A 24,475-nucleotide genomic window follows, 5' to 3' on the forward strand; every position below is an offset into this window, starting at 1 on the left:
ATGTGCTGCTTTGGCAGGGGGAGGGGGAATAGTTAGGCTTAGCTATATTGAGAGTGACCCAATGAGACGACTGACCACTAAAATAAAAGCAAACATAGGAAAAGCTTTAACTCATCTGTTCCAACTCCATCTGTTTCTGAACAAGCTCTAGTTAAGGCATATGATCTGTTGAATGGGAAATTCAAAATCAGACTGAAAAATGTGAAACCCTTAGACATGAAGGGTGGCAACACAAACTATAATTAGTCATGATTTTCCTTTTTTTTAATATTGCTTCCTTGTCTTGTTTGGAACTGGGTAATTCATCTAGGATGACTAAAATTGGAATTTGCTGGGCTATAAGCAGTGCCTGTTATGAACTGCATAGGGAATCATTTACAGAAGCATAAGCAGGCCCTAGGAGAGCGGGACTACTGGGTGCTTGCAGTTGTGCACAGCCAGCTCCTGTTCAATCAAGCTAGATTGCATGGGATCAGCGCATGGGAAGCCTCTCTTCCATTGGCTTTGAATAGTACTTAAAATGCAGTAATCCCCTACTGAGTCTGTTCAAAGCTTGAACAGCAGTGGAAGTTCAGAATTAAAAAGTGTCTTTAAATAGATAAGGGCATGACTGGGCTTAGCCTAACTTTTCTCATGGAGCAGTCTAATGAAGATGTTTGGTTTCAAGGAGCAGGATATTCCATGTAAATGACTGTGCTGTGTTATAGCACAGCATGTTAGTTTTCTTAGAAATAGAATAAACATGTTAAAATAATGTTATGGCTTTGTACAAAGTTTTTAGTTTTCTTTTCAGTATCTTAAGTTTTTGTAGAGAGTTTCCCAAATGCAATGGGAAACGTAAAGCTGAAGTTATAATGACACTTTGTGTGAGCTGGGACCCAGGCTGAATGGACTTTTAGATCTGTCATTCATCATTACTCTGGCAAAATAGCACTGAAGCATTCCTACCTGTAAAATTGTCTCTCTCTGAAATTAGGCAGAGGGATGTATGTCAGTATTGGGCAGGGGAAAAGCTAAGGCTTCCCCTGGTACCCTGCGCAGGTTCTTGGAGCGATCTACGTGGACCCAAGTGGGAAGATTTGCTTTGCAGACTGGCAGGAGGGAGCCCTGTGGCCTGCTGTGTGGCTCCTTCCCACCTGGTTTTAATACTTTAATACAAACAGCCTCTTGCCCTGGCAAGCTGTGCAGGAGAAACACCTGAACCATGTTCCCTAACCAGAAAGGGAAGAGGAGAGAGTGCTCGTGTCTGGGACAGATGCCTGCCACTGAAAGCTTCAGATGTAAGGGTTGAAGTTGGTTGCAGTTGCAAGTAATTGAACATATGGGTTCTTAATGGAAAACATTAACTATGAGCATTGCTGGTACTCCACCTTTAATAACTTCAGTGACTTGTATGTCATAATGAAGAGTGGTGTGTGCTGAACAAATATCTCCATAACCTCATTCGTTAAGAGACGAATCTTTCATTATCTAATACGTCTTAAAGTCAAATAAACAGTACATTTTGGTGCAGACAGACTGAGTTATGGAATTACTTACACTGTACGAACATCACTTTGTGGGTGTGTACGTGTGACACAAAGGAGCAGACAGATGATGAAGTTGACAGCACTGCTGACCAGCCTGACTAGAGCCTGAAGACCATTTTGACCAGGGCATAGGGGAGTGCTGTATAAATACTGAACAAATGGGCACCATATCTAGATATTTATAATTGGGAAGGGGTAAGAGATCCCTTCAGAAGGAGACAACTAATGAGTCTCAGAGAGAGTGTATAAACCACTTTCTCTGCCTTAGGGAAACAAAAATCCCAATGTGGAGCTAGCAGAGGGAGGAAAATAGAAACAAGTGGGAATATTTAGAGTGAGGTTTCTCTTTCAGTTCCCTTGTGCTCTATTTTTGTTCCTCATATTACACTTGAGAACCAGCAGTCACCGGGACACCAGAGCACGTAGGTACAGCGGATTCGCAAACACGTCCCTCTGTTATAGAGCTACTCTTGTCGGCAGCCCACGTTTGGCTGAACATTGCTGTCCTCGAGGACTGTGCTCCTCTGTAGCTTTCTTTTGTAAATTTCTTTGTTTTGTTTTGTCACCTTTGTCTGTGGACATTGGAAAAATTGCTAAGTATCCAAAATCCTGCTCTGTTTTTACTAGCCATTCCCTTTGAAATGGGTGGCCAACTGAGATATGGTGAACTTGCCCGTTCGGAGCCAGATACTTCTGGTGTTATTTAACAACAGTGAAAAAGTTCCTGTGTGAAGAGGTGATTGTTACTAAGCTTTGTAATTGCCACTGTGGTGCTGAACATTTTTCTGAATCATTGTTTCATGTTTGATAGTGTAGGTGGTGTGTTTGACAGATCTATTAGTGTGTGCTGTGATGCTTCACTGAGAGAAGGTGGACATGAGTGAACTCACTTATCTGGAAGAGGATTTGGTTTGCTGCTTGTCTTCTGTGGACTATCAATACTTAAAAGTGATCCCAGTTCAATGTGCAAACTCTCAGAGCTTGGAGCCTCCCATGGTGGACTCCGGCAGAGCGATCTGTGGATGTAGCTCTTTGGTGCTGATCTGCGCCAAGGGGTTGGTGTTAGTCATGTCATCTGCCAAGCTCAGCGTCACGGAGCAGAAGGTGGCTCCTCAGCTCTGTGATGCGGTGGCTGTAATGTGGGGCCAGTTCTCAGCTGGTGGTGTACCTCCAGGCAGTGAAGGAAAGTTCATGTATTTGAAAGGCTTGTTCACAAACTCACTCCGGGAAGAACTAAGTCCTCAGAACCTCCTGTCGTTCTTTCATGAGCTTAAAAATTCATAAATAAAATAATCACTTTTAACTAAAAGTAGGCAGCAGAATGATACTGCCCTTTGTCTCTAGCTAGGTGAGAAAAAAAAAAAAATCATCAAGCTGGTGTTTTACTTAGGGTAATTGGAAGAATGAAATCCAGATTAAATTTAAACTCCAGTTTATTACAAGTGCCCTGCAGCACCTCTTACCTAGTGAGCAGAACAAGCTTCTGCTTTTTCCAAGTGCTGCCATAAACCACATTATTTCCTTAGGTAAAAACTTTGGCCAAGATCTCCATAATGTGTGTATCCCAAGCTAGAAGCTAAAACACTGATGAGTTTTTTGAGTCCTCCTTTTGTTGGAAAGTGAAGCCACAGATTTAAATAGTTAACTGTGGATGTGGATTTATAGTTTCAACTTTGGAAGAACTGGCCTTTGACAGCTTACACGGCAGCACCCATGTGCTTTAGGCTGAGGGCTTGATGGTCTTGCAGCAGGGAATTAAAATGGGCTGCTTGAAGCCAGTACTGGTGAAGACCTGAAGGATGCTGCTGGCCAAGTCACGGACATTTGATCTGCTTCTGAGCCAGCGTGTGAATGAACACAGGTTCCAGCCCACTATTTTATGGCAAATAAAATTGGTGTGGTTGTATTTGTGCCCAGCTGCCCGCGTAAGTCTTGTCAGTGCTAACTTTGGCCATCCAATTTTAATTTGCTGTCGCATGTCTGCCAGAGCATTGCCAGAGGGTGGGAGGGAGGTTATTTTCCCCAATGACTGCTGTTGACATTTGCAGAATAGAAGTGAAGTCAGCCGCTTGTTTTTTCAAAGGTTTTAGTGCCCGTAGTGGTTCTCAGCCAACCGGGATCGCTCAGTGCCTGTAGCCCAGCAGGGACCTTCCCAGCTGCAGCATGGGGAAAATTGATCAAGCTGTGTTGGTGTTTAACTTTGTTTCTTAGACCAGGGGCATCAGTGAAACCAAAATGGTCCATCTTGCTATACAGTTTGGGGAAGCAAATGACAAGGTATTCTGTTCTTCTTTGCTGCCCCCACAAAAAAAGGAAATAATTAAGGAAACGTTCATATACACACACAAGCTCAGAGAAGCTGTGAAGTGGGAAAGGACTGATGGCTTTGTTTACTGAGGGCATCTTGCAGCTTTGATTTTTCACTAATGGCAGCTACTGCAGAAGCAAGGCAAAATTTTAGTCTTCACCCCAAAATCTACAGGGGGTGTGTGTGAAGGCTAATGTTTGTTTCTTCTGGTGTTGCAGGCTCGAGGTAAGAGTGTCAGAATGACTTGGTTGCTGGTGGTCCTGGAAAGTAGCTCCTCTCTGGCTGGATCCAGGCTCTGCAGCTAATAGCAATGTAAATAACTTCTCTTTCCTGGAGGGGTGGTTATGGACTTGATTTTCACAAGACAGCAAAACCTGCATTTTATTTCAGCAGGCTGGTGTCTACTGGACCTGGAAACATTACCACTGTGTGAAAGTGGATTGTGGGGGCACCTAATGGAAAGGGGGGCATTGAGGGGACAAAGAGAGTATGAGTGAGCCGTGTTGTAAAGAACAGGAGCAGATACAGAACAAAGATGACGCCAGTAATAAGAGTGAGCTGAGACTGGGAAGAAACGAGGAGAGATTTGAGAAAATTGCAAAGTAAAAGATATAGTGGAAGTTACTGTAAGAAAGAGGAGGTGAAGCGGAACAAGGGAGAGAAGTGGGAGAAGGAGGAGGAAGTGATTGCTGAGTGCAGTTAATAGCAGCACTGAAGAGAGTTTTAATTTGAAGCCTGTTATAATTAACCACAGTTCTGCTCCCATGCGTTTCAGGAATGCATGTGGCAGGTAGTTTTCCTTTTGGCTGTTGTGTTGCTGATGCAAAGTATGCTGGTTTCAAGCCAAGTGGCAGATCCGCATTTGTGTTTACCAGGCCCTGAGCAAACACGTTAATAATGTCATTTGTCATGGGACATGGCACTACAAACTGATTTCAGATTTTTCTGTAGCAGACGGGGAATGCTCTCTTATACTGCCCTGTCTAAAGCTGCTCATTTTAACTGTTCAAGCATGAGTGCTTGTCACCTGGCAGGAAGACATTGACCCTAGTTGGTGCTGGAGGGAGACCTTGACCTCGTTGGTATGACCCGTAGAGGCTCCTTCTAAATCCCCTGGGGGACTTTCTAAGTAGGGAAGGGGCAAATCTGTAGCTTGTACATTCTTTATGTCTGGAAGGATGAAAAACAACCATGAAGAGTTCCTAAAATTCATTTGAACTTAGATGTCCTTTACCTCTTTGTGGGATGCCAGTGCCATGTGCTGGAGAGCTGCTTTGGATTCTGGTGCTGCATCAGAAGCTCCTCTGAGCAAGTCAGGCAGCTTTTTGCATGCTGGTGAGTAGGATTGCTGTGACTGAGATGTTATAGATGCACCTTTCAAATCCCTTTGGCAATTCAAAACTAGAACAATTTCAGTTAAAAACGACCACTTCCCACCCCACAGAAGAACCCTCTGAATGTATAAAACATGGGAATTCAGAGGTCAGTGAGGGGGTGTGTTAAAGCCAAGCTCTGAGCAGTGGGAGATGTGAAAGTTCAAATAAAGGCAGGTATACCATGGCTTTGTGTTTCTGGTGGAAGCACCCGGCTCTATATCATCAAATCACGGAAGGGTTTGGGTTGGAAGGGACCTTCACAGATCACCTAGTCTAACCCCCCACCATGGGCAGGGACATCTTCCACTAGACCAGGTTGCTCAAAGCCCCGTCCAACCTGACCTTGAACACCTCCAATGATGGGGCATCCACAACTCCTCTGGGCAACCTGTCCCAGTGTCTCACCACCCTCATCGTAAAACATTTCTTCTTTATGTCCAATCTAACCGTGCCCTCTTGCAGTTTAAAACCATTGCCCCTTGTCCTGTCGCGACAGGCCCTGGTAAAAAGTCTCTCTCCATCATTCTTATAAACCCCTTTTATATATTGAAAGGCTGCAGTAAGGTCTCCCTGGAGCATTCTCTTCTCCAGGCTGAACAACCCCAACCCTCTCAGCCTTTCTCTGTAGAAAGCTTTGTTTTTATTGTGCAGGTTTGTTTAGCTTGTGAGCACTAAAATGGTCATGAATTACTTTTACCCATTGAAAGAGGCTTCCTTGACTATATGCCGTCAACTGATCTAGATCCCTTTGAACAGAACATGATGACAGACTCCCCTTGCTAGCTGTGTGCAAGAACTGCTTTCAAATCATTCAAGGACACCGAATGATAGAGGGAGATCTGTGTGCATCCATTTTCTTCCTCTCAAATCATGGCTGAGATTCGTGAGCAAGCCTTTGAAGCCAGCCCCGTGGTTTGTGTGAGCTATCATAGCAATTTCTTCTGCCTCTGTCCAGAATGCACGGGTTGAGGATGAATACTTTGCAGAGGTCAATGTAGTTTTTAACTCAGTGTGCAGCTAGGTGTACAACAGATGTAAAAAATACCCAACAGTTGTCTGTCTCTTTTTGTCTTGTAGGTTTATTCTTCAGTCTAAAGGAGTGATTCATAATCAGCTCTTAGAAAAACAGAGAATAGCTGAAGAGAAAATTAAGGAATTAGAGGTAAGTTTTTTTTGGCAGGTAATGATGATGAAAGCAGAACATTGAAGGTCAACAAGATGCTGTTTGCTACATCCCTTGTTCTTGTCTGGTACTTTTCACTCTGAAGGATTGTAACTAGGTGAACGATAGTGCCTGTTACAAGTAACCTACAAGCAATTCATGTCACTTGGTTTCTTTGCTAGATCTACAACCCCAGTAGGGATTGATTGTTTGCTCTGTGTCCTGATAAGAAAACTGGGATTCAAATGAGATTAGTAGGAGCAAGGTTTAAAACCAGCAAAAGGATGTTTGTGTGGTTATTTGCAGCAGACAGGTGATGTGAAACTTTGCTAGTGCTGTGGATATTAAGAGTTTACACTGGCTTAGGACAATTGCACAAATTCATGGAAGAGAAATCCATTGAGAATGACCAAATATGTAGAAATGGCATCCTGCTCAGGAAGTCCCTGAGCTAAAAATGTCTTGAGGCTGGGAAAGTATGAGGAGGAAGTACTGTATATGCCTGCCCTGTCCTTACACTCTGCCCTAGGCATCTACTTGTGGCTGCTGTTGAAGACCGGAGCTAGGGGGAGATGGGACTTTGTTTTGACGATGTGGTCAGAGCACTGCTGTGTTCTTATGTTTATCTGGTTGGAGTATTCAAGGCAGAGAAGAATATCTAGGAAATATGAAGTAGTGCCTGCGCAAGTTCCAGTGTTCAAACAAGTTATCTAGTGAATCTTGACTATCTTCTAGTGGCTACATGTACAGCTTGCAGTTCTTTGGAGATGTTCAAAATGTACTTTTCCAAGGCCGTTAGTGTATTTTTTTTTTCTTAATGCCCCTAAAATACAACTAATACAAAACACTGTTCCTTGTTTTTTGGGGAATGACAGAGAAAGCAGTTGAGTTGTGTCAAGCTGCTTATCTCATCTGTTAGTGTTTTGGAGAAAGTGAGTGTGGAGACCAGCTAAGAAGGGACAAGCAGGAATAGAAGTCAGTGCTCAAACCTACTCAAACCTGTGCAGTTCTGTCTCTGTTGTCTCGTACTTACATTAAAGCAGAAGTAGAGTTTGTATTCTTTTTAATTCCTTCTTAAAACTCAGCTTGCCTGGGGAGCTGTAGGGCAAGCACATCACCATGTGTTGTGTTGCCTGGAGTGTTTTCTGTGCCAGATACTGAGGGGTTTTGTGTTTCTGGCAATGAGAATGTTTTCTGCACAGGGAAAACAAGTACTCCATAGATAGGCTATATGTTTAAGGTGGTGTTAATGCAGACAAGGCACAGTTAATTTTTTTTACGGTTATGTGATAAAAGTGATTGTATCTTGGCTACTCTGGAGCCATCTCAGGTGCTAGTGGATTTGTGCAAAGACCCCTGTGACTGGGGTTGGAGAACTTTATAGCAGCACATCTGGATTTGGAAGTGATTGGAGTGTGGCTGATAGCCTCTGTTTACAAACTGCCCATTGGGTTCCTTACTGCCAGGTCCATCAGGCTGCAGTCAGCTTTTTGGCTACTGTGCCCTTCAGCTGTGCATCTCAGTTTCTTCCTGTTCCTGGTGGGGAATGATCTTACCTCCTGAACTTTCCAATTGCTGAGTTCAGCAGAATGGATGGAATTCCCCCCAGATTATAACCTTTACCATTCTTGCACAAAGCCTCAGAGCTGGCTGCTTTGCAAATGTGTTTTTCTGCTTCATAGCTCCCTGTTGCTTGAGTCTCTGGTTAGGGCCACTGAACTGAAGTTCCCAGCAATAGTGACTGTCTCAAAAGGTGGTGGGAGTGGAAGGGTGGTTGCCACATGGGTTGGTTTTTCTTTTTAACCATGGATTGTAGGGCTCAGATTGCCAAAACTTTTAACAGTTTGTTTTAAGTCAACATTCAAGTCCATCTTTTAACTACTCTGCTTCCAGCTGGCTGGCAGTTTTGTGAAGAGGATTTTCTTTGGGCTTGGGATTCCCCATGGCAGAAGACAAGCTCTTAGACTGACAACTGCTGGAAACTGAGATTTCGGGGGAAATACCTGAGTCCAAGTCAGGGAGCACTTATCACAGGAGTAGGGGATTTTGCTGTCCTGAAAACAAGTTGTGACAGAAGCAGGAAAGAATGTGAAACTTTGTGACCTTGTGCTTCCACTGCATCATTGTAAATTAAATATCAAACTAAGATAGGTTAAAACTTCCCTCCATCCATTACTAAAACTGGAAGGATTTTAAAGCTTAGGTTTATATTTTACATTGTTAACTACCTTATCGCTTACTCACATTTCTCACTTTGCATAGTTGAATCAAGCTGCTCAGAGTAATCTTCCAGTATCCATACGGTGTGGCTGATCTGGTTACTCATGTAGTGTGAGCTTGAGACAACTATGCCTTCCTATTATGATGCTATTGCCAAGGTATTGCGAAACATGTATTTTTGATACAAGCCTGAATTTGAGAAATGCTCTCACGGCTAGCTTGGTGCTGTTTGCAGAGGAGTACAGCACAGAGGGCTGGGTTTGCTGCTGAGCTCTTCTGTAAATCTCTGACCTCCTGAGTGCTGACTATTCATGAAAATGTGGGCTTTAAACTGCTTCAGAGATGTGAGCTGGATTTCCTGATATTCACAGCTGTCAGAGTGGACTTTGAAAATAGTGACATGTTTTGCATCTGGTTTGAAAGCTTCTTTTCTCCCTCCTCTGATAGTCTCCAGTGCAATGCATGATTGCAGGTATTCACTTTCCCTCACTCCCCTCTCTTGGGTTCCTCCGCTGTTGAAGTGGTGCATTGTCTTTTTCAAGGCAGCATCACAAAATTGATGTGATACTGCTAGTTTGGTCCTCCCTGCTGCTGATCGCATGGCAAAGCAGCAGGCAGAACCAGACCTGTCTTTGTACAGGGCTGTGAAAATAACACTTGGCTGGAATATGCATTGGACGTACTTAGGGAGAGGAATTGTGTTCTGAAAACACCAAAGGAGTATGGATGTGCACAAGGGGACAAATGCATAGCCTGTCAGTTACTCTGCAGAAAAAGCAAGGTAGCTTTACCCTTCTTGTTAAAGCTAAGGTATGAACGTGAATATATGTATGTACATATGTAGCATTCTTAACTTCACAACTTGTATATAATCCTTTGGAATCCAAATAGACTGCCCAGGCTTGCTGGCAAAATACACATGCCTGCTTAAAGGCTGTGCCAGTGAGGCTTACAAAAACCTGCTTGAATCTTGCAGAGATTGATGGCATAGGCTCACTCACATACTGGCATGGGAATTGTCCTACTTAGCAGTAGCGATTGGATTTTTCCAGTACTGATACTATCAAATTCTTGTTGTGTTTCACAGTACGAGGGGTATGTGTTAAATCTATTTTGAAAGCATTCTAAAGGGATGAGCACAGACTCTTTTTAGCTCAGCAATGTTTGTGCAGTATTAGGAGAAAAACCAAGTAATGTTTTTCTTCCCTTGTTTTTAAGGAAACATGATATGTGAGGGGTGGAACAATGCTTTGTTTCAGGAAATGTTATCCGTTTCCATTGTAAGGCTAGATGGATTCTGTTTTTAAATGTGGCATTTTAAAAAGAACAAACTCTATGATGTATAAAGACATGGAAAATTGATTCTTCGTTAGGGGTGGAGAAAGTGATTATCGCTGTGTGTTTTCTCTGATAATATCTGATAGTCCCCTTCTCTCCTGCTATATTCAGCATGTTTAGTTGTCAGGCGTTGTCAGACTAAATTGCTAAAAATAACAAATAAGGGGGAGGCTCTGCTGGGCAGCTCTGTCTACTGTGTGCCACTGAATTTAGCTCCTTCGTGAAAAGGGCAAAAGCAACCTGCAGCTTTCTGGTTGAATTGGATTTCGGTTTTAAACTCTGACCACAACATTGTTGCGTGCTTGTTTCCCAGGCAGTTCTTTCACATGTGTATGGGAGACTGAACGTTTACTGCTGTGGAGGTAAAGGGTTGGTTGTTTTCTTCTCTGCCTGGAGTAGAAAATACGATCGGGAAAGCTATACCTAAGTGCTTGATTTCTAATTCGGAAATTCTTCATGTGGTCCCTAAAATGCCATGTCCAGTTGCCCTATCCCACACAGAAAACTTCTTTGCTCTCGTTCATGGTGGAGAAACGAACGGTGTGCTCTCAAACACCACTGTGCTCCATGTTTAAAGGCTTAGATGGTGTTACAGGTCTCCTTCCTGGTAAAGTTAAAAAGTGACTGCATTCCAGTGCCTTATGGTGACCAGATGTCAGAGGTAACAACAGACTTCTTCCCTGGTGCTGCCTGGACACAAACTTGCTTGTGCTGCAGCTTCCACTTCTCTAATCTTTCTCTAGGAGCTTTAAAATGGCTTTGCTGCAGCCCTGAGGCGTAATGGTGGTGCCCCCCTTCTTGATGAGTCGACCAGGGCGTTTCTGATGATTGCCACAACAGTGTTTTTGTACCCTGTAGGAACAAAGATTTAAACAGGCGCAGTGTGGCTGGGGAGAAGTGCCAGAGCCTGGGAGTTCATGTTCCCCAAGCAGGTATGGCTCAGATGGACCCGCTCAGCGTGGCTGTGTGCCTCTGAAGTGCTCCAGCAGCAGCTCTCTGGACGACCCTTCATTTTTTACGCTGAAACCGTCAGCGTGGAGGCCAATTCTGAGGGTGGCTTTAATGATGTGAAAACAAGTCTCTTGAGATTTGTGGTGCACTTCGCAGACCACTAAGCGACCATCAGAAGGTAACAATTGTTAGGCTGTTCCCAAGTTAGACCAATTTCTGCCTGGGATTTACAGCATAGAAGATCTCGTCCCATGGTTGGCTTGGGATAGGCCAGTGCCCAGGAATGTGCGGTGGGCTTTTTAAATAAACAGGGGAAAATAAGGAATGCTCCTGTTTGCTTTGGAGAGGAGAAGCCTCAAGAATAGCCCTCTGTGCTTTAGCCTGGAGCAGATTTTACTTTGCATGAGCGTGCTGTTCTCTCATTCCATCGCTGGCATACATGCACGTACTGAGGACATGGTTTTAAACACATGTTGTCACAGAAGCTGCCCCTTGTTTCTAAGTGTGTGCATAGACGAGGTCAGTCCCTGGCTTGGTTTCAGCGCTGTTGGTGTTATGCCCTGGTCTGCTCTAAGGAAGGCTGGTGTGCTGCTGTCACTGTTGTTCGTACAGGAGCCAAGCCAGAACCATCCATGCAACCTGGAGGCTTGGCTGCAGTCATGATTTGCGAACATGTACAAAACTCCTCTGGCACATATCGTTTGCAGGTTTGGGGCATTACTGGGGAGTAGAATGGTTTTTCTTTTCTTAATTTACTTGTCCTGGAAGGTGGTGTGTTGTGGCATTGGTTTTTTGTGGGTGGTTTGTTTTTTGGTTTTGTTGTTTTTGGGGTTTTTTTAGGTATTTGTTTCCCCTTCTCCCCAACCCCACCCCAACTTTACTGTATCTGATGTTTGGGAATTCAGAGTGGTGATAATCTCCTTCTCTTCTTGCCCCTGAATTACACCTTGGAGTTTCATTAAGTCTCCCTGGCCATCTATGAGTCAGGAGTCCAGATGTTCTCTGCAGTCAAGAGAAAGACAATAAATGCTTCCAGAGGGTCACTCGTTCCTAGAGGTGATCATCTCCCTCTGCTTGCTGTAGAGGGAGGCTGCACACCTGATGTGGGGAGAGGTGGAATATGGAAGTGAACTTAACATGTAGGATTAACATTTGGGCTTGCATGGACCTTTTAGGAGGAAGCTGTGGGAGCTCCACAAATTACAGAGATCGGTCTGAAGGTGAGCTGCAGAGCCTCATCAGGCCCCCTGTGAGGACCAGGCCAGGCGATAGCCTTCATCTTGCATGGCTTTGGGTGTCTGAGGCAGGTGCAGGTTTCTGGGCACGGACATTTGGACTGGGTGACGTTCCTGGGAAATGTGTTTCGTCTTGACTCTGTTGGCTTCTGTCATCCAGGCCTGAGTCTGTGCCTTCACTGAGGGCTTGCTCCTGCTTTTCAGGCTGCAAAGCTGGAAGCTTAGCTTGCTTTTTGAAGGACATGGGTGGTCCAGCTGTCTGCCTAAGCTTACTGTCAGCTGGGGAGCATCCACAGACGCTCCTGTAGGAGAGCAGAGCACGGCCTGCATGGGCAGAGCTGTCAGCACTGTCTGCCCTCCACAGAGATGCTTGTTTTGAAGAAGAGAGTAGCTGAAGCCTCCCCCCCTGCCCCCATAGGTCTCACTGTCTTAGAGGGAGGAGAATCTGTGTTCTCATTCCTGATTTTTTGAATGAAAAATGCTCTGAGCAATGAGAAAAATAGGCTTTAAAATAATAAAAGGGTGAGAAGGTTGAGAGTGTAAGGGACACAGAGCTAACACTATCAGGACAAAATCATTCTTTATGGAGAAGCCCTCTGCCATTGGGCTGGGGCCATACAAATTCAAGGTAAATACTGGAGGAACTGGGGCATAGCTAATGCTGCTCTAATTCTTTCTGTCCCCTAAACTGACGCTGCTGATGGTAACATGAATAACAGGCCTTCTTCCTTGCTTTCAAGGCTGTGATGAATCACTGACTTAACATTTCTTTATGTTTAAAGCCTCACAGTCTGTCTTATTGTCATTTGTCAAAAGTGAGGATAGTGAAAGGATTGTATTCTTACAGTCTAACTTAACATGCATTTTATGCTGTTTCTCTTTTATCCAAATCGCATCATCTCTCATCCCACATAAATGAAAGTTGATTGTGTGCAGCAAGCACCTTGCAGCTTTAAAAGGGAACAAATGCTCTTCAGTAATCACATGAAAGGAGGTGTACTACTTTTAATACTGGTTCTGCTTCCGATGGTAGATTTGTTAGATAAAGATCAAATAAGAATATGTTCTGCTTTGAAAATTGCGTAAGAAGCTTGTCCTGTGTTAAATAGTGCACAAGTCACTGGTTGCAAAACATGACGTTGTAATCTTACAGGCATAGAAGGAAGCAATCATCACATTTAAGAGGGGATTCCCAGCTCTCTGAAAGGGTCTTCCGCTGGTTTAGATCTGGGATGGCTTATAAAAACTTTAACATCTCATCACATTTTTGTGAAGAGTGCTTGTGCATGATGCTGATTTTTGTGGAATGATATTTATAACATCACATGTGTTGTATGGGTATGCATTTGCGAGGCTGAATCTTTCGTTTGGAGCAATCATTCACCACAACAAGTTTTCAAACTCCCAGATTTTTGCAAGCAACTGTTCAATTAGTAATTCTTTGTTAGTCTTCCCTGCACTGCAGACTGCAAAGTAAGCACACAAACTAGCTGAGAGGGCAAAGGCTTCATGAAGGGAGAACTGGAATTTGATGACTCTATTTTCACTGTTCCTACCTTTATTTTTAGGTGGATGATTGTAGATTTTAAAAGCAGGAGAATAATTAACATGAGTGTTGATTTCTTCCTTTTAAATCGTTTAGAAGCTAGTTATAGAGATGCTCTCAAAATACATGTATCCCAGAACTCGTTTTAGGATTTTTTTTGAGGGTTTTGCTCTGATTAAAAAAAAAAAAAAAAATCTAATGGAAAAAGCTTTTCAAGCAAACGTTGCCAGTATGCTCACATTCCTTTGTAATTCAGGGGAAAGTGAAATACATTATGCATTAATAAAAAACCCACTTCTGCTGTGTCTAAATGGTTTTGTCCATCCAGGAGCTTACATTTAGTCATCTCGGTCTGAAAATGTTGCTTGTTTCCTCTGATTAGCATTAAACTGCTTTTATGATTACACTGAAATCATTTTAACACAAAGTTGGTAGATAAGTCTGTCTTTGTCATTTTAAACCAGGGTCTGATTCATTGTCAAAGCTCTCCTTTGTGCTTATGGCTGCAGAAGTATCCAAAGCAACGAGCCGAGCTGGATGCAAGTCCCTCTCCAAATTCCTCCTTGCATGAGTAATAGTTAGTCACAAAACCAGTGCTGCTGTCCTTGCCTTAGTCACCAGGCCCATGCAGTTGCTCCTTGCTGTCCTTTATGCTAGGCAGCTCTGGGGAGGGGGATTATCTGTGCCCTATAAACCTCCATCCTGCCCCCATCTCCTCCATCTCGCCTGGGGAGAACAGGAAACAATTATTTAGAAAGCGTGCTCCTGCGTGTAGGAGACCTGACCCAGCCCTGAGTCAGCTTTACAAAGCCACACCTTGCTCACCAGGTATGCGGGGAGGCCGTCAGGACTTCCTGCTGGCCTCACTGCCCCAGTCGCTCCTCTCATCTTTCTGTAAATGTGTTCCTAGAGGGGATGTGGCTGCTTTCTGCCGGCGAGGCAGCCGAGTTCAAGGGTGTCTGAATTAGGGAGCGATGCTGGTTAGTTGGGAGTTTATCTCATCTTTTTGTTGCTGATTTGTTGAGTCTTTGAAATTTATGGAAGTAATTTTTCTTTTAAAATGGCCTTGTTTGGCCGGGACTGCAAGAGGTGAAAGGTGTGGTATGATTTTGCACAAGTCATATTGCTGGGAGGTATTCTGATGAGCCATACTGGCTCTATAGGACCATAGAAACCAAAGCACCGAAGTAGGGAACTTACCACATTTTGCAAAAGGCAGTTTGGTGAGGGACACTTCCACCAAAGCAAAACGTGGGGATTTTCAGAATCTGGGTGAGTTTCCCCTCCCCGAGTGCTCTGTGTTTGACCTGACTCTGCTGTTGTAAGTCTGGTTAAGGTGCAGTATCTGACCTGAAGCAATGTACCTCTGAAAACTGCTCTAAATGGGTGATTTTGCCAGGAAGGGGTATCCCTAAAGGAATCCTCTGGGTTGATAATATATTTCTGCTGCCACCTACTGAAAGGTTGCCAGTTGGCTTTCTTTAGTAGTAGTTAACATCAGGCAGCAGTTCAGTGGAATAGTCAGTTATTTCCCAGTCGCAGAGAGCAACACCTGTCTCCACCTCTACTGAAAATGCCATCCTGTGGCTGAGACAACAGGTATGTGCATTGTGCTCCCATCGGGGCTGGGGCTTGGGGACAGAAAGGCTGCTATGCAGGCAGGTTTTCCTGCCCGTTATGTTGCAACTTCTTCTCTTGAAGGTGGCCTCCTTTGGTACCAAGTGTGGAAAGCACTGGGTGCTTTTCCAAATTAGCTTTTCCAGTGTATGTTTTTCAGGGTTTCAAGGCACTACGATAATGATGGTGGAAGGCCTGCTGGTTGTGCTGTGGGTAGGATCGATACACGATGAAGGTTGGTTTGCACCAGCAGTTCTTTAGGGATGTGCTTATAAACATCCTCCTGAGTTGGCAAGTGCACTCGTATGCTTGATGTCTTCTCTTCTCCACTCTAATCCAGATGGTTTTGAAGTGACCGAGGGTCCCCGTTACCTTGTGGAAAGAATGGCTAAGGGAAAATCCAGGGATCTGAATCATCACTTCTCTTAGGTAAATGGCATCATCGTGCTTCTGTCAGCAGCTGTCATCAGAAACCAGCTGGGCTCCCTTCCTATTGCAGTTCACTCATTCTTGAGCAAACTCTGGGCAACTTCCTGAGAGCAATAACTCTGCTTGGAAAGTCTTGAAGTGTATCTAAATATTTGGTGGTTGCTGTAGCATGGTAATTCCCAATGTGTACATGTGCCACAGTGTTGCGCTGGGTGAGGACCAGTGCTGGGTGGACCCATCAGGGCGTAGGACTGCCAGCAGACCCACCCCGCCCCATCACTGGTACCCACTATTTCAGTTTCTCCCAAAGCAGAAGCAACTGGGTGCTGTTCAGCAGGTCCACCTCCTTCCCATGTATGGGTTCCAAGTGAAATCCTGTTAAACAGAGCGCACGTCCCAGGCACATCATTTTCCGTGATCTCAGGCTGACCAAAATGTTTACCTTGCCCGTGGTGCGTGCGTTGACAGCTTGGTGTGCTGTTCTCCGGCAAGGCGGGTTTGGGCAATTCCAGCCACCCTAACAGCAGCAGTGGCCTCAAGAGCAAGGGCAGCTCACGGTGCTGCTGCTGCCTGGCCCCCAGCATGCAGGCAGCACAGCTTGCTTTCCTCTCGGGGAAGATCCTTCCCCAGACAAGCGTGTGCTCCCAGCTCTATCTCAGGATCTGCTGATCACTTTCCCAAACAGTGTGCACACAGAGCCCTTGAGGAATGCCAAAAATGACCTGGGTTAACTTTGGGAGATACAGAAACTCTCAGCTAGCAGGTTTATTGAGACGGTGTCACAAGATGAGTTGTATCAGGGCTCCTATTTGAGGCACTGCATCATGCCTGAAGACTCTGCAGCATTCCTCGACGAAAGCCTTCTACGCGCAAGAGTGGGATGCCAGCATCTGGCGGCTGGTAGCCAAGCATGCTGCGAGCTGTGGGGAGGGAGATGTTCTCTGGGAAGGAACCTGCCAGCTTGTTTTGTCCTCACAAAGTTGGATGTAAAACAAGTTTGTAGAAAAACAGTTTTAAAAAAAAAAAAAAAGGCAGAAATATGAAGGCACGTTCCAATACCAGATCCTTAAATTTCCATGGAAACAGTTTTATTTGGGTTTAAGCATATTTGTGTTTGCAGGTCAGGGGTTGAAGCTCTTTTTCTCTTGCTGAGGTGAAGAGAGAGAAGTGGAATTTGAAGAGCAAAAGGAGTAGACATTGTATGAGAAACCACTACGTAAAACAGGAAATTCACCTGTGAGTGCGAGGCGTAGTGCAGCATGAATAAACCGTGGCTGCTGAGTATTGGTTTCCTGCTGAGAGCAGAAGTGCTGTTTTGGCTTTTGGAGTTGAGCGTGCACGCTGTGAAATGCTGTGCTGAACTACCAGCTCTAGACAAGGCTCTGCAGACTCGTGGGTCTGGCCAGTGGCTGACCAGCTCTCTCTGAAGGCAGAGGTGTCTGAATCACAGTGCTGGGGGAATTATGTTGCTTTGATCATCAAAAGCCCATCCAAGAGGAGCTGATTAATAGTTTTTTTCTTGCTGCGGAATCTGTGGATGCTGGCTTTTTAATCTGCCAGGAATGTAAGGTCTGGGTGCGTCATTGTGCTTCTCCAGCAAAGCATCAGCCTCACTAGCAGCATGATGCAATGGGAACAGAGGTGGGAGGCTCGAGCAGGAGGTGACTTCCCGCCATGTCAAAAGGCCACGGGCCACCTCTGTTAACCACAACTCCTTTTCTTCTTTGGGGTGTGAACTGTAATTGTACTTGCATTAAATCTAGTATTTCCGCAGCTGCTGCCAAAAGCAAATAGTGCGGAGCTGGTCAGGGAGCAAGTGTTGCCTGTGTCAGGGAGCGAAGTGCAAGGGAGAGCTGTGGTATGGGATTATGGCAGGGCGAGTATTTACTGTGTTGCTTTTGCTGTAACCACCAGCACCAGGGCACAGGCTCGCTGCTCTGGTGCACGTTGGTAAGAAGCGTGCGCAGTGAGGGATGGCTTGTGGGTGCTGCCATACATTGCCTCTGGCTGGGGCCAGTCGAGCTGGTGTTTCCAAGAGCTTGCACTTCGTACGCCAGCGAAGCGAAGAGGCAGCTGCCCAGAGCCATTGCCTGCAGCTGCCCAAGAGCGGAGCATGTTGGCAGCAGGCATTGCAGCCCACCATCCTTGCTGGGTTAGGGGGTCCAGCGTGAGGCAGCTGCCCTGCCCTCCTTGCAGGCAGTGCTGGGGTTGCGGTGCCCTCCCTGCCGGGCCATGCGGCTCCTTCTGCGGGGCTGTTGGCTGCACAGCCGCCCTTCCTCCTGGGAAGGGTTCCCAGGATATTGATGCGCCTTGCCTGTCAGATGGGGCTGTGTGAGCAGCCAGTCCTGTTTTTTGGCTGCATCTCTGATCACATGGGAGACGGCGCTTTTACTATACATAGCTGTACTGACACCCCACGCAGGTTAGCCTGTGCCCCGCACACCTGGTTTAGGAAGGCTGCAGGAAGGCTTGGAAGTGGGGAAGGCTTCTGAGAGCAGGGAGGGGAGAGTAAGGGCCAGGCTTGGTGGCACCATCTGTGGTCAGATGCAGCAGAGCCTTAGAGCCCAGCTTCAGAGCCCCTGGTAGGTGCTGCCAGGTCCAGCTGGTGGGGTTGGCTCTGCTGCCCAAGGAAGAGTTCTTGGCCATCTCTTCTCACCCTCCATCTCAGTGCCAGGCAGCCATTAGCATGGCAAACCTACTTTCAGAAAGCAGATTTAGGTGAGAACATTTCCTTTCGGGCTAGTTTTCAGACAGATCATCAGGGCTGTGGTTTGTATCGCTCCCAAGTGTGGCAACCCTTTCTGGCCAGGGAAGGTGACTGTTGTTGCCAGCGGGGTTAGCTTAAAGGAATTATGAAGCTACAGGCTGGGACGAATTGACTGCGGTGGCTTTTGGGGGGCATCTTCTGCAGTTTTGCACCCTATCAGCTGTTCTGCACGTGGCCCAGACCTTGTTAGCCTGTTGCAGTAGCCATGTGTTGGTCTTGTGTCCCAGTGCAGGTGGCAGTGCCCTTCCTGTGCAGGGACAGAGCGGGGCAGGAGGGGGATCGAGGGCCTGTCACTGCAAATAAGGGGTTGGGTGAGAACTGGTGAGTGGCATGTAGTGGGAACAACTGAGGAGGGTGCAAGAGCTTGTCCTGTACTGGAGCAGGGCAGCTCGCTTGATTTCACAGTGCGTGTGAAGCGTGCTGCCCGTCTGGAAATCTGTAGCTGCAAATCTTGCTACCTTCCCACATGCCTTCAGACACTTTCAAGGTGGCCTTCGGCTCCCCTTCCTTGCTTCTGCAGTGGAGAGGCTTCTTGGGCGATGATGGGACCTGCAACCTCAGGTCATTCGTCCCTGTGTGGGAGTTACTGTGCGTGGATCATGGAAACAAAGCGGCATTTCTGAAACCTCTGAAAAGCACGGGGCAGTGGAGGGTGGTGGGCGTGTATGCTCCCTGCCCTGACCGAGCAGGCATTCAGAAGCTGTCTGTGCCTCTTAAGTAAGTTTCAGTAATGCTCAAGAAGTGTATTTTGCTGTGTGGTAAATAAATCTCTAGCAAGTGGATGTGGCAATCACGAACCAGGAGGAGGAACTGGCCTCTCACTGCAGCCAGAGCCATCGTCTAACAAAGCTGTCTCTTCCTGCTGTACTGTCTGTATTTCCTCCTTTGCTGCCTTGCCACACTCTTCTCGTAACTGCTGGGGAGACGCCAGCACCTCGTGGCACTGCCTGGCCTCGCTGCAGAGCGTGGCCCTGTTTGTAAGCCGTGAGTTTGGGCTTTTCTGGGAGCTGAGTGGCATGCGTCACCTTCACCCCATTGCCTTCCCAAAGCAAGTTTCCTTTCTCAGTCCTACCCTGAGACTCTGTGACTCAGGCAGTGGTATCTCTTGCTGTTTTGGGTAACCACCTTGTCTGGCCAGAGGCCTGCAGCAGCTGGTGGGTGGGTGAGGGCAGTTTATGGCACTGCTGGTGTGGGGAGCGGGTAGGAGCTCTGAATCTGCAGCTCATAGGTTGTCCAAGCCTCTGAAGTCAGTGGCTTGCTGTGCAGGGCCAGGGTGCTGCAATGTCCCGTTTTGCTCCTGACTGGCAAGCACTGGAGTTACTGGTGTAGAAGTAATATCAGAGGCTGCAGAGAGCAGCAGCCTTTGATTTCATGAGGGACTAAAACCAGCAGTACGTTTCTGGCATTGCACTGGAAATGTGCTGCTAGCTGCACTTGCCTTGGCACAGGCAACAGAGAATTAACATTTGGAGTGGCAAACACACCTTCACAGGAAAATATATGCAGCTGATTGGGTGATGAGCTAAAACCTAGCAGCCATGGGGTTGGCCTAAAATGTGAGGTCACAGGACATAGGGTTAACTAGGGCTGCAAGTCAACATCAAGTGCAAATGAAAGCATGTGAGTTCAGGGAAGCTTGGAGGAGGGGTTTGGGAGGTCGTGGTACTGTTCCTCCCACAGGGAGCAGATACCACCAGCCTGGCAGATCTGGCTGGACTGGAACAGCCTCCAGGGTGACTTAAGAGCTGTGCTGTCAGACCGTCTCTGGGCTCTCGCAGAGCTGGTGTGACTAGGCAGCGTGTGTGTCAGCCGGCTTGCTCACAGTGCTGCTCCCTGGGAAGGCGCACCAGGGAGAGACGGAGTTTCCTGTCTAGACCCCAGTAATCACGGTGAGGAGGGGTTTGCACGCAAGCTCCTGCTCTTTCTCCTGTGATTACCGAAGCAGAAACCAGGCCACAGCTCCTTGGGAAGGAACATCTCGCTTCTTCCACGTGTCTCAGAAAATGCAGCGACCGTCTGCTCCTCGCTCCCCCTTGATTTGGGCCGTTAGTTGGAGTGGGAGCCAGATGCCATGCTGGCTCCAGTATTGCCCTGCAGGAGAGCTCAGGAAGCTTGCAGCCCCCCAGCTGCGGGTGTAGGTTTCCCTTGATGCCCAAGGGATGCTCCTTGAGCCCAGGAATGAGTTGCCCTGGAGGCTTCTCTTGGAAGGAAGGAGTAAAAGTGTCAGGGCCAGCCCAGATCCTCTTGCCCCAGAAACTACATGACTGAGGAGAGTGATTGAGAGAAATACAAATTCCCTGAATCCTCACCTGCCTGGGACTGCAGGTGATGCTTAAGTAAAGAAATGGCATTAAACCATGTCCCTTTGCCATGAGCTGTGTAGCTCCAGCACCCCTGCTCCCCTGGGGAGGGCAGAGCATGCCACTGCACAGGAGTGGGCAGCATGGATCCATGTGGGCCACAACAGCCATGAACACTCCTGCACTGCATCAGGCCACATTAGTGCTCAGGGTCCCTTGTCCTTGGGGAAGTAGGGCCCAAATGGTTGCCAGCACGGCTTCCTAACAGGGGATGTTTGAAATCCCACTGTGTTAGGGGAACAGAGCTGTCGTTTGCAGCCCACTAGCTCCCTGGCTGCATGTGGAGGCTTCCCTGTGCAGTGGCAGGCCTGCCTGGCTCTCCCGAGGTTGCTGCTGGGGCCAGCCTGCCCACGGAGAGCTGCTCTCTGGAAATGTCTCTTGCTGCCTGGTGAACATGAGGGGGAGTGGAGAGGACAGAAAGCCAGAACCATTTCATAGACTAATTTAATTGCAGTAAAAAAAAATGTTTTAGTAATAACCGAATGCGTAGAAGTCAGCTCTGCTGATGCCACTCTCCTCCAGTCAGCGGAGCGAGGTGGAGCTCAGACCCACACAGGTTTTCTGGGAACTGTCTCCCCTTGCAGCCTTCAGATTCAGTTCCCTAGATGTGAAATCCCTCGACGTCTGTCCGGGCAGAGTGAGAACGGCGCGGTGGTGGCAGAAGTACTGCTCGTGCGTCAGCGAGTTGTTGGCAGTGGGAACCCGTGCTGCGCCTCCTCTCCCAGCAGTTTCCTGAAAAGCAGCTCTTGTAAGCGAGAGGGATCCCACGTGCCTGGGGCACTGCGTGAGAGGGACAAGGAGCCCTTTGCCATACCCACAGCCCTAGCTGTCGCTAACAACCTTTACTGTTTTAAATAAAAGCCCTTCAGTATTTAGAAACGGGGCTGGAAGAGATGTCCTCATGGCATGGGCATTTCAGCTGAGTGTACAGAAGTGTCACTGCAGGTCTGCTGCGGGGGGACAGATGGGGAGTGATGGCAGCAGGACTGTCCCATGTGCTAATGAATTTTCTTTCAGTGTTATGGGTCTCAGCTCCCCGTGGGCTTGCAGGAGTCAGGGGGAGGCTGTCAGGAGAGCATCAACTTTGCAGTTCCTGCCTGTCACTGGCTGGCCGGGGCCGTGTCCTCTGGCTCACACACAAGCCCCCTGCGGCCTGCCCCCCATGGCAGGAGGGTGCTGCTTGGCGGAGGCCAGCACGTGCTTTTACTGCAGCCTGCGCCCATAGGTGCTGCCTTGCTCCAGCCAGCTGGCAGCTGGGGGAGCACCCCAGAACAGCATGTGTTTTTACCCTTTCCTACAGCCCCCCTGCACGGCTGAGCAGTGTTGAGGACGTCCACTGCTGTCCCCCTGTAGCTGTCCTTGGTTTTGGTGGGCTTTGCAGGTCATTCATGCCATACTGGGCTCCTCTGCCTGTGGCTGGAGACATGATTAGTGGAGCGTATGGCAGGATGCTCTAGGCTGAGGCCTGGGCTCCTGTAATTTAATAATAATCCTGCCAATGCTAATTGGTACCTTGCTTGGCCTGGAGACTGAGCTCAATCAAGCTCCTCAGGCCTGTGGGAAGGCGCTCAGTGCGTGGCTGTAGCCGCTGTGGGGTCATGGGAGCATTGTGCCGCAGCGGTCCCCTGCAGGCTTTGCTGAGAAGAGGACCTTGTGAGGACAGCAAGCCCCACGCCAGCGTGCAGCAGGTACCACCCGTGGACCACTACGTGTGCCCCCGAGGGCTCTCCCCATGGTTCTCCACAAGCCCAGCTCTGGGGAGCCTCCCCAAGGGTCCCCCCAGCCTGTAACGAACTGCATTTGGAGCGGTGCTCTGCCTGCTGCTGCCAAAGGAGGTCTGCATCCAGCAGCGAGGGCTGCCTGCCTTCACACAGCAATGCCTTCTGCTGGTCTGACGTCCACCAGAGACTGTTGTGTCTGTTGTTTGGAAACCCAGAGAAAATAGTCAAAAGAGCCAAGCACTGATTTTTCCAGTCACCTAGGAGCACGCAGACTAGCAGGAAAAAACGCTGCATGCTGAATTCCTATCTTGGGATGCACAGCTTCAGGCTGCTTCCCTGCCAAGCCTAGCCTAATTAAAGATGATTAAGGAAACACGCGTATTTGGTGATGATGCCAGGGAATTGCTGATAGAAAGGAGGGTCTGGGTTTAGAAAACTGGCCCAGCTGGGAAAAAGAGCCTTTTTTACCCAAGTGTGAAAGGATTTTGCTGTTGTCTCCATAAGGAGTCCTCAGCATGTTAATTCCTCTCTAGGCTGCAAGTGTTACAGGATCCGATTTCCTTTTCGTTCCTTGCTACAGTTAATGTATCCCACTTTTCGCAGCTCTGCTGTTGCAACAGCGATGGCAGCTCTGAGGAGAAGCTTTCAGAGCGAACAAAATTCAAAGTCTGTGTAAACGTTGCCTAGGCTAAATATTAACACTTTCAGAATGCCTCTGGAAATAAATAACCGCTGTCCGCGCTTCGGGAAACCTGCAGGGTCGTGTGTGCCCTCAGCAGGATGCTCGCAGCTCTGCCATGGGCAGTGCTTGGCCCCAGCACCCTGGCATGTGCTGTCAGTGCCAAGGTGGACCTTAACTCCCCTCTGGGTTTTCTGCCTTGCAGCAGAAGAAGTCGTACCTGGAGCGGAGTGTGAAGGAAGCAGAAGATAACATCCGGGAAATGCTGATGGCCCGAAGGGCACAGTAGCTGTGCAGTTTCCCCCAGGCCTCCTGCAACACCTTCTGGGTGGTTTGGGGCAGCCCTGCCTGTGTGCTGCTCACCACCGCCCAGCTGCACAAGCTCCGTTCTGTGGCGGTTTCAATAAAATTCTGCTGCGAAGCCTGAGGTCATTTCCTCTGCCTGCCACCTGAGTGTCTTGCAGCGGCTGCTCTCCCTGTGGGGATTTGACAGAGAAAGGAGACCGTGGTGGGATTTGGGGTGAGGGCCCTTTGGGGAATCCTGCTTCACTTTAAAGCAGATGTAGCCCTCGCCCTCCAGAAAGACCCCGTGCACAGCTCGGCGCTGGGAACGGGGTAAGGCTCGCTGCGTTGTTCTGGTGGAGCAGGGCTGGCGAGACTCTGGTGGGGGAAAAGGGAGGCTGGCAGGGCAGAGCAGGGCCGGCAGTCCCAGGCACCTCCAGGTCCATGACAGGTGGTCATTTACTCTGTCTCAGCGGTGACAGGCCCTGGTTCCCTCCTTGTACTCACGGGCCTGGCAGAGCCCCAGCGCGGCAGTGAGCTGGTGGAGGGCCAGTGCCACCCTGTGCTTCGTGCTCGCAGTGCACCAGCCCGGCCTCCTTCCCCTACCCCTGGCTTTGGTGCTTTTCCGAAACGGAGCTTTCAGGGACGTCTCCTCTCCTGCCACCAGCTCCTTAGGACCTTGGAGCTGGGCAGGTCCCATTGCTGACCCCCCCCCGCCCCGTGCTCTTGCCCTGTAGACACACGGGCGCTGTCACACTCTGGGCTGGCCCTTCACCACCTGCTGCTCCCCAGCCTCCCAGGCCATGTCACCTGCTCACCGGCTGGTCTGGCTTCATCTTCACCGGTGATCGCACACCTGCACCGGCTGCAGTCGCTGCCCCATGGACACAGGGGCCTGTGGACTGATCCCCCCCCAGTGCACTCACACCCTGCCCACGCACGAGCACACTCAGCA

The 24,475-nt window shown here is 48.0% G+C and overlaps 1 protein-coding gene across 2 annotated transcripts in view; it reads left to right on the plus strand.

The window, feature by feature from the left end:
- The window catches only part of PFDN1 (prefoldin subunit 1), a 31,990-nt gene extending 8,331 nt beyond the window's left edge, over positions 1-23,659 (plus strand). For both annotated transcript variants that reach the window (XM_041119350.1, XM_029998113.2), the window contains exons 3-4: positions 6,291-6,375; positions 23,444-23,659. In XM_041119350.1, coding sequence (XP_040975284.1) covers positions 6,291-6,375; positions 23,444-23,527 — 169 coding nt within the window. In that variant the 3' untranslated portion in view covers positions 23,528-23,659. The remainder of the gene's footprint in view (positions 1-6,290; positions 6,376-23,443) is intronic.
- The last annotated feature ends 816 nt before the right edge of the window (positions 23,660-24,475 follow it).

This window comes from Aquila chrysaetos, chromosome 22 (genome assembly GCF_900496995.4).
Source record: "Aquila chrysaetos chrysaetos chromosome 22, bAquChr1.4, whole genome shotgun sequence".
In the NCBI taxonomy this organism is placed as follows: Eukaryota; Metazoa; Chordata; class Aves; order Accipitriformes; family Accipitridae; genus Aquila; species Aquila chrysaetos.